The sequence below is a fragment of the Nematolebias whitei genome, chromosome 1 (assembly GCF_014905685.2).
Source record: "Nematolebias whitei isolate Nwh7 chromosome 1, NemWhi1, whole genome shotgun sequence".
In the NCBI taxonomy this organism is placed as follows: Eukaryota; Metazoa; Chordata; class Actinopteri; order Cyprinodontiformes; family Rivulidae; genus Nematolebias; species Nematolebias whitei.
In genome coordinates, this window is record NC_056498.1 from 53,554,565 (window position 1) to 53,564,115 (window position 9,551).

General features: G+C 38.4%; 1 protein-coding gene across 1 annotated transcript in view; it reads left to right on the forward strand.

The window, feature by feature from the left end:
• The first annotated feature begins 879 nt into the window (after positions 1–879).
• Positions 880–9,551, forward strand: part of col9a1b (collagen, type IX, alpha 1b) — a 24,470-nt gene continuing 15,798 nt past the window's right edge. The window contains 13 exon segments of the mRNA XM_037685257.1: positions 880–906; positions 909–1,121; positions 1,554–1,616; positions 1,719–1,754; positions 1,847–1,909; positions 3,563–3,616; positions 3,976–4,011; positions 4,125–4,148; positions 4,231–4,284; positions 7,197–7,250; positions 7,548–7,580; positions 8,491–8,547; positions 8,643–8,696. Of these exon segments, the coding sequence (XP_037541185.1) occupies positions 880–906; positions 909–1,121; positions 1,554–1,616; positions 1,719–1,754; positions 1,847–1,909; positions 3,563–3,616; positions 3,976–4,011; positions 4,125–4,148; positions 4,231–4,284; positions 7,197–7,250; positions 7,548–7,580; positions 8,491–8,547; positions 8,643–8,696 (768 nt within the window).

The following is a 9,551-nucleotide window of genomic DNA, read 5'->3' on the forward strand; positions in this document are numbered from 1 at the left end:
ATATACATATTCTGATGGCTGTAGACAGGAAGTATTTCTTGTAAACGTCCATCCCACAATGGATCCTAAGAAACAGGCTGCAGATGCCATCCGATCCGTCCACCAAGACTCGGCTGTCTTCTCGGTTCTCCCAGGCTGTAGGACCGCCCGAATGCTGGGCAGAACTCCTCCCAGAGCGATGGCCACTCCTCCCAGCAGTCTGCCGAGCTCCTCGTTGCTGCGGACAGCCAACTATAGGTGCTGATGGACGATCCTGTCCTTCCGCTGTCATGAGCCATGTTTCCTGCTAGTTCCAGGATCTCAGTGGTCAGGCACTCGAGCACAGCTGGCAGGTAGATGAGAATGCATCCACAGAACATCCTTTCAACTCATTTGAGATTTGGGGCTGTAGTTGAGATATTATTTGAGCTTTTGAGATGTTATTCAGCTGCTGTTGGTTGTAGAAAACTGCCTTGTTGCCATGGTTACGTATCATAACAAATGTCCAAAACTAAAAAAAAAAGTTTCAGTAAAAATCCTTCTAGCTAAACAGCATCCGATACCAGAGGAAACAATCATCCAATAAATGTGATTTACATCCAGAAAAAGATGAATTCATGTTTCCAAACGCAAAATCTCAGAATGAAAGTAAGAGAGCTGCTCCAACATGCAGCCACCTTGAGCGGCGCAATTCTAGAAATCAACTTGGATTATATATATATACATTCCATTTTTTCTTCTATTTCCCCCCCCCCCCCCTCCTTTGCCTTTCCAAGTATATGTACTGTATCTATTTCAAAAGTAAGAAAAAAAAAAGATACCTCCTGTTGGTGGTGTCTACATAGTGGCCCCTCCCTGTGGTGGCCCCTGAAAACCCTCCTTCCTGTAACCAGCCTTTGTATGAATAAACATGAGCCCCTGGTAGCTCTGGACTGGGACCTGTTTCGGTGTGGCTGGATCGCTCCAGCGGATTCAACTGGGGAGCTTTCACCGGGGGATTCCTCTGCCCAACAACTTTCAGAGAAAAGACTACAGCTCAAGCTTTCCTGCTCACACGGAGGGAGAGCATGGCTGGGGCCCCAAGTGTTAAAGGGCCCTTTCTCGTGGTGCTCCTGCAGTTTGTCCTCATTTGCTCTTCACAAGTAAGACTTTTCACATTTCTTTCTGTCTGTTTCTCTGTGTTTCAGACTGATGGCACAAGGTGCAGGTAAGTGTTCTCCTGCTGACTGTGCCAAAAATCAAGACATTATTTCTTATGATTGTAATGAAATGTTGAGATTTTCTTAATAAATTACTTTTGCATCAGTTTAAGAAAAAAGTATGGCATTAAAATTTGTTTCTTTTGTGATCATTTTTATTTGCATCATGCAAATTCTCTCAAATTACTTATCAGATGCAAGGCAATACAGTTTTATTTTCTACAAACAAAGAACATTGTGCTGCATCTGTTTCCTTTTTTTTCTATATTACCACTGAAGCTGTATATTTTAAACAAAAAATGGAACAAAACTGGATTTTTTTTCTCCTGAAATCTGACTGAATGTTTTATGATGATCTCTTTTTTTTTTAAACAGAGGAATCAAGGACCCCCTGGCCCTCCAGGACCCCCAGGAGTCCCAGGAATTGATGGAATTGCTGTAAGTCCTTTCAGTTTTGCAACACTGCACACATATATTTATCTGGATACTTTAAAAAAAAAGTATCTTTAAAAAAAAACATACTCTGTCATTTTATTTTAGGGGGAAAGGGGTGACGATGGCAAGGATGGTCCTCCGGTAACTATCAAATTTAATAAAATCTTTCATGCATTCTTGTGCTTTTTGCTTGTTTTAGTGAGATATTCATATATGTGGATCTCTGATCTTAGGGACCTGATGGGGATGCAGGTAAACCCGGTTCTTCAGGATTACCTGGAATTCCTGGAAAAGACGTGAGTAGTTTGTGTTTTACGTTTTGTTCTGTCTGTCTTTGCTGCATTGTTGGTTATGATGAGGTCACCTTTCTGTTAGAACCTGCTAGGGGGAGGAACCAGAAGTGAGATCCTCCCATCACAGAGGTCATGTTTCCACACAGAATTGTCCTAAAATGACCAGTGAACATTCAGATGTGTGTGTGTGTGTGTGTGGGGGGGGGCTTCATGTGGAAATAACAGCAAAAATGCAAGGAATTAATTTGAACAGGACAAGTAAATCCAGGAGAAACTAAAGTAATTACCTTTGAGGACTATGAGTATTTAAGCAAATATACCTTGAAAACACAAAGTCTCTTTAGAAGGTTAACTTATAAAAGGATCTGTAGGTGAATAAAGCATAATTTAAGATTCATTGCGGGAAAATCTATTTATATAAGACAAAAAGTCTGGGTAAAATTTACACATTTGATGTATTACAATCCGGTGTTTCTCTGAATAATAATCAACAAGGTTCTGAAAACAGTAGGAGCTTTGCTGGCAGTGGTCTCTGCTATGTTCTGTTTAAGAGTGTTGAACGATTTCTTTCCACGGCGTTGTTTAAAACGAGACAGACAAGAATGTTTTCTTGGTTAGCATTCTGTGAGTTGAGCCCTCGAACCTGCCATGGACCCATTTTTGCTTAAAGTTTGATCTAATCATAAACTTGACTAAACTTTCTTGCTTGTTTTTTTGCAAACAAACTATTTTTATTCCCACAAACTTTACACTTCTTGAGAAAAACTATGCATTAAAACGCAGGTAGGCAGTTTCAGTTTCTTTAAACTACCGTATTTTTTCGGACTATAAGGCGCACTTAAAATCTTTTAATTTTCTCAAAAATCGACATTGAGCTTTATAATCCGGTGCGCCTTATGTATTAATTCTGGTTGTGCTTACTGACCTTGAAACAATTTTATGTGGTACACGGCTCTCAAAAATCTGTCAAAATGAACTTGATTCGCTTAATGCGCCTTATAATCCGGTGCGCCTTATAGTCCGAAAAATACGATAATGTGTCTTTCATTTCTGTAAGTTTTAGTGTTTTTCTCTCAGAGTGTAAAGAGGCACAATAAAGCTTCCATGAACTTGCACTGTATGAGCTCAGAATTTTCTTATTGAAATTGAAAACTTCTAGTTAACATACAAAAAGTTTCCCTCTGCTGAAAATGGTACAAATATACATCTTGATGACATAGTATTCAAACATGAACAGTTTGCACTAGGCTTAATTTTTACACTGCGTTTCTGGCTGTCTTTTTGACGTTTTTTCAGGGCGTAAGAGACTCGTGTGTGTGATTACTATACTGACGCTGATGAGGCCACTGGTAGCAGCTTTAACATTTCTTTTGATCTTGGTTCTCTTTACACTATTTTATAGCATTTATTCATCAAAACGCAGGCATTTTATCTTATATTCAGGCATATTTTATTTATTGGCACCCTTCAAAAAAACTTATTTAGAAATTTTCAAGAAGGGTTATGACGACCTTTCATGCTGACGCCTCATGATGTCTAAATATTAAACAGATTTGTTCAACTCACAGATTTGAAACATAAAGTAAGAACACAATGATGCCAGTTTGTTGCAGATTCCCTCATGCACTCATTTGTCTGGATGTGGTTTTGTTGCAGGGTTTGACTGGCCCCATTGGAGATCCTGGGCCTGACGGGCCCCCGGGACAGAAAGTGAGTGACTAATGAGCCTTTGCTTTCCCACTTCAGAGGGTGTCAGTGAAACGGTGCCAAGCTGCTGTCCAGCCTTTTGGCGGGGCAGCGAGCTCTGCAGTGCGTAAACAAATTCCTTCTGACAAATGAGACTTAATCCAGCAAGTCTTCTGTGTAATCCCTGTGGGGCACGTAGCCCCAAAAAGTCTCCTAATTAGGCCAAACATCACTGGGTCAAGTGTGCTTGGTTTAGTCATATGATGTGATGAAGGAATGTTGATTTGGACCGTCTGTAAGCTTGCACTGCTCAATATTTAAAAAAAAATTCTGGATGTGTCTGCAAATTTCAGTGCAAGTTACATTTATTTTTTATTATTTAGGGTGAACCTGGACAATCTGGACCTCGTGGAGCAGCTGTGAGTAACATCTTCTTTCTAAATAATCCAATCTAAGACTCACACCAATATCTTGTCTATTGGTCTCGAAACATTACCCATCACACTGACTCATACAATATTTGTCTTTTTAGGGTGTTGGACCAGATGGACCCATTGTAAGTAATTGTCAAATACACAAATAATTCTTAAATTAGTTGTGTCAGTATTGTGGAGTCCAATAAATGTGTCTTTGAACAGGGATCACGAGGACCTGGGGGACTTTTGGGTGAAATAGGAAAAGTTGGACCACCTGTGAGTAAAAAAAAAAAACAAGAGATGGACTGATTTAAATTAGGTCTACAATCTATAAATGACACTGCGGTAGCTAAAATCATAAGCCTCTGTAGTGAGTTGGTGTTGCCCAAGAAACAGACCATTAACAAAGTAACAACAGTGATTTAAATCCTACTTATAAGCATCATTAAAGCTCATCTTAAAAAAGATGGAAAGCGTGCTGCAAAACTATAATCAAATACAGTTCATGTAAGCAGGTTGTACCTGTAGTGAAATTAATTGTAAGTTGTAGCATCCATCCATCCATCCATTATATTTTACCTGCTTCTTCCATTTTGGGTCACGGGGGTCGCCCATGTCCAGCAATCATTGTGCGAGGGGCGGGGTACACCCTGGATGGGTCGCAAGTCCATCACAGGTACACAAATGAGACAAACAACCATTCACTCTCTCATTCACACCTAGGGACAATTTAGAGTTACCAATCAGCCTAACATGCATGTTTTTGGTCTGTGGGAGGAAACTGGAGAACCTGGAGAAAACCCATGCATTCACGGAGAGAACATGCAAACTTCCCACAGAAAGGCCTCTGGACTGAGATTTGAACCAGGGACCTGCTTGCTGAGAGGCAACAGCTCTAACAGTTACGCCACCGTGCTGCCCTAATTTGTAATATTTCTTTGAAATGAAAAAATAAATAAATAACTGATGTGGGATACTTTAAAAACACATATATGCAAATGCATACATAACACCACATAACAAATCTGCAACCAAAAAGTGTTGTGTTGGGTGTTTTCTACTTATCCATCACACTCCGACCAAAGACTTTAAAATAGAAGCAAATTGTAAAATAAAAATTAAAATAAATAAAAAAATACTGGAGAAATTGCATCAGTTGTTTGTTGTATTGTTATGGTCAGTGGTGGGCACAGCTAACCAAAAAGCTACCTTTGCTAACCCACACTCAGCTAACTAAAAAAATAGCTTCACTAACATTAAACTGCTAAACAGGTTACCGGCAAGTTGCTAAAATTCCATTAAAATTAGTGGAAGCTAACGTTAAACCGCTAATTGCTGAGACGACTTTCACTCAGTCTGTGTCAGACATCTTTGTCTCCTTCCAGTTCAAGCTGCGTCGACCAATCACGTCTTGGCATGTGTACACATAGTAAAGGCTCTCACATACTCAGGTGTACAGTGTGTGCTCCGTGAGGCACGCGGACACTGTGCACACTGTCCGCAGACGGTTGAGACTTCATACTCGAGCGTACACCCTGATGGGCTGCAGCCCAGCTCCGCAGGCAAGGGGCGTTTACCTTCAGGACAAATTGAGGTCGCCGATTGGTCATTTGTTGACACGCCTACTGGATTGATTGACAGGTCAAATTGACAGGTTGATTGACAGGTTATATGTTGTGAATAAAAAGTTCTAAAAAAAACAAACAAACAAAAAAAAACCCGGTAGCGCTGGCGCTGCAGCCCACACATCAGACCGGCCCACTGGGAAATCTCCAGACCCTCCTGCAGCCACGTTAGACCTGATTTTAATACTCTTATGACAAATTCCTTCATTTCTCACAATTTCAGTCATGGAGTCAACGGACGAGGAGGAAGACATCGCTTGCTTCTTGGCAAAAAAACAAAAGAAAAGGCTATTAAAACAGACCAGGAATGAAGAACGGGAACTTAATACATTGGTGTTGCATACAAAACAGTCCATCGTCGGGCAGTTTACTGCGCGACACCGAGTACACGTAAGCAGTCATAAAAAATTATCTTAGCGTGGACATGGCTTAGGGCGTCCGCTTCGAGTCCGCGCTGAGTCTAATCCAGTACGTGTGGACCTCTGCGGAGTGAAGTACGCAAGAGTATGTGGGAGCCTTAATCACGTGTCACACAATAACTGAGCCAACCACTGGTTATGCTTTTTTATTTTATGTATTTTTAACACAATTTCACCTTTTGGTCATACTTTTTTATATTTTATTACATGTTATTAGGTGTATATCTATAGTTACCTTAATTTCCGGTCTATAAGCCACTACTATTTTCAAAAGCTTTGAACCCCCATGGCTTATAAAATACAGCGGCTAATTTATAGATTTGTTATTTTGACGGGCTAACAAGCTTCCTGCCACCAAAACATTTTGCCTTGTCACACTTGGGTTCTCACAGAGCTGCCCAATGCACATCTCTCTGGGGCGGGGGGAGGTGCTCTCATGACTCAGTGAGACTACCTGTATAAATAAAGATTTAAAAAAAATCTGACCTACAAAATTACTGAACGGGTTACAGTGGACCAATGAAATGTGGAGGGGATGCCATTTAAACAGCGAGAAAGGAGAGAAGGGGAATGGGGGATGTAAAAAATAATTTACTGTATGTATTTGTGTATGTTACCGGTATGTATTTAATAAAAAAAAAAAAAAAAATCTTTCTGTGTAACTACCTCATTATAACGTGGACATCTGCAGCTTATAGATAAGTGTGGCCTATATATATATATACAAAATTATTATTCTTTTAAATTTATTTAGTGGGCATGGCTTATATGCGGGTGTGCTCAATAGTCCGGAAATTACGGTAAATTCTGAGTTTTAACGTGTTTTAATTTATAACTTTAAATATCGATTCTTTGTGATTGAAATTTACGATCAAGCTTTTGAACGTAAAACTAACCTCTTACTTTAATGTTAAAATAATTATCAACAAAATGCACTTTCAAGTTGAATCAAAATTTCTTTGTCAAAGCTCTGGTGCTTTAAAAATCCAGGTTAGCTTTGAGGTGGTTTATATTGCTTGAAAGTGGAGCTGTACATCTGATGAACCTTGCAAGGAAAATTGTAAATCTTTTTTGATTAGATGAGACATACATTATTATGCTTTATAGTTATTTTCTAACACATTTATGTTTTTTTTTTCTACAGGGGACCATGGGTGTGATAGGGCCTCAGGGACCTCGTGGACCAGCTGGGCCTAGAGTAAGTGACAAAACCTTTCTGATACGATTTTCAGATTTTTCCCCATATTTTACTAGATAATTAGCTAGATTAAAGAGTGAAATTACCTCTTTGTGTTAGTACTGAGATTACAGAATTTGTTATGTGTATTTTAAAGCCCATTATCTGTGTTTTATGGGTAGATATTGGCCTAAAGCTAATTCTTTTTAGCGACAGGTCTGATCCTGCTAAAAGATGGTCTCTTCTTGGTGATGATGTCACAAATGATGTTGATAACTCAGAAAATCAATAGTTAGCCAATCTTTTTCTCAATTTCAGGGTGCAACTGGAGTGCTGGGTGCTACTGATCTGGTAAAATATTAATTTATTATCACCCACTGCCATGAAAAGGAGGCCATATTGTTATTTCCTGTCTCTGCCCGTGTTCGTTTGTGGTGTTTACAAAATATTTTATGAACCAGAACCACTAGACAGATTTAAATGAAACTCTCAGAAAGTAGTGAGTGAACTCTCATCTGCACTTGCTTAACTTTTGGAGACAAAGTGATTCAAGATGGCTGCCTAAGCTGATCAACCTCAGCAAAAAAAACAAAAATGACTTAAAATCACCTTTACATATTTTGAGCTAAGGTTTTTGTGTGATAGTATGCGAGTCATCCTAAACATACTCAGATGTTATATATGTTCATGTGAGCTCTTTGTGGAAAACCTTGTCATTAACTGTTGGAGTTAACACGGTCTGTCTGTTAGCAAAATATCTCATGAAACACTGGAGAAATTTTAATAAAATTCTCAGAAGGTAAAAATGAAATGGCCATGTATGGATTACTTTTGAGGTCAATCTGATTGGAGATGTCTGAAACTGCTAATTAACTGCAGAAAACACAAAGATGGTTAAAAGTCCGTCAGTTTTACAGATGCTGAATAAATACAGGGGGTTCTGGGGGTCCTCCCCCAGAAAATTTTGAAAAAAGTAGATGTGATCTCTTGCATTTTGGTGTGTTTTAACGAGTTGTTCTATGTGCTTTAAAAAAAAAAAAAACATATATATATATATATATATATATATATATATATATATATATATATACATACATACATACATACATACATACATACATACATACATACCGGTATATATTTATTTACATTAGGCCTTTATTATAAATAAAATAAATATATACCGGTATGTAATTATCATCATTGCTTGTGATTTTGCATCTACTGTCAGGAATACTTACAGACTCATTTTGGTATTTAGTGTCCAAACTCTTGTCCGCCTGGTACCTCTGGACACCCTGGCCTTTCTGGTATGAAGGTGAGAAGAAGAAATTTTTATTTTATCTAAAATTCATCTATCTGAACATGTTTTTTCTTTAACCTTTGCTTCGTTTCTTCTCTAAACGCTTCAAGGGCCACAAAGGAGTAAAAGGTGAAGCAGGAGAGCCGGGGAAGCAGGGACACAAGGTAACATAATTTCATTTAAAAATAAAAAAAGGGTCACAAATTCAATCAAATCAAACAAATTAATATAAAACTACTTTATCCAAGTTTATTTAACCTATGATACATCTGCATAAAAAGCTTCTTCATACAAAGTAGATGTTTCACATGTTCCATATCAGAATACACAACTCTCAACACAATTAGAGTTTTTCTGCTGTTGTATTAACAGGAACAGCGATCCCACTCTGTGATTTTGTCCTCAATCATTTTGCAGTGCACACAGTGATATATTTGAAATGACTTTTCAGCACAACAGTTCTCACCTGGTGATGTGTCCATGCACTATATAAATGGAAATGTCTAGTCCCATCTGGTCTCATCATCTTCACACCAGAATATGATTTGATGTCGTTCAGCTCTTCATCACTCTCACATTTTTCCTGCTTGACTAAAAGTTTCATCTGTGAGGTCTTTTCCCTGCCTTCTGTTTACAATAGGGATGCACAATATTGGATTTTTGGCCTATATCCGACACGCCAATATGTTAAAACTTATTTGGACAATAACCGATACCAATACTGCTTTTTTCCCCCCTAGACCTACTTACAGAGACTATACAGCTTTTTCTGCTGTGGAATTAAAATACTGCATTATTCTACATAGTCTTTGTCAGTTTGGCCTGCTACCAAATGCAGATACCATAAAGGCAGCTGAAAATGATGTAACACTTCAACTTGTATTATGTTTAATGTCAAATATATTCTTGAGATTTACTCTCTCTAACACAATGACAACACTCGAACAGTCATACAAAAACAGTGCCTTATAAACATATATATATATATATATACAGTATATATATATATATATATATAT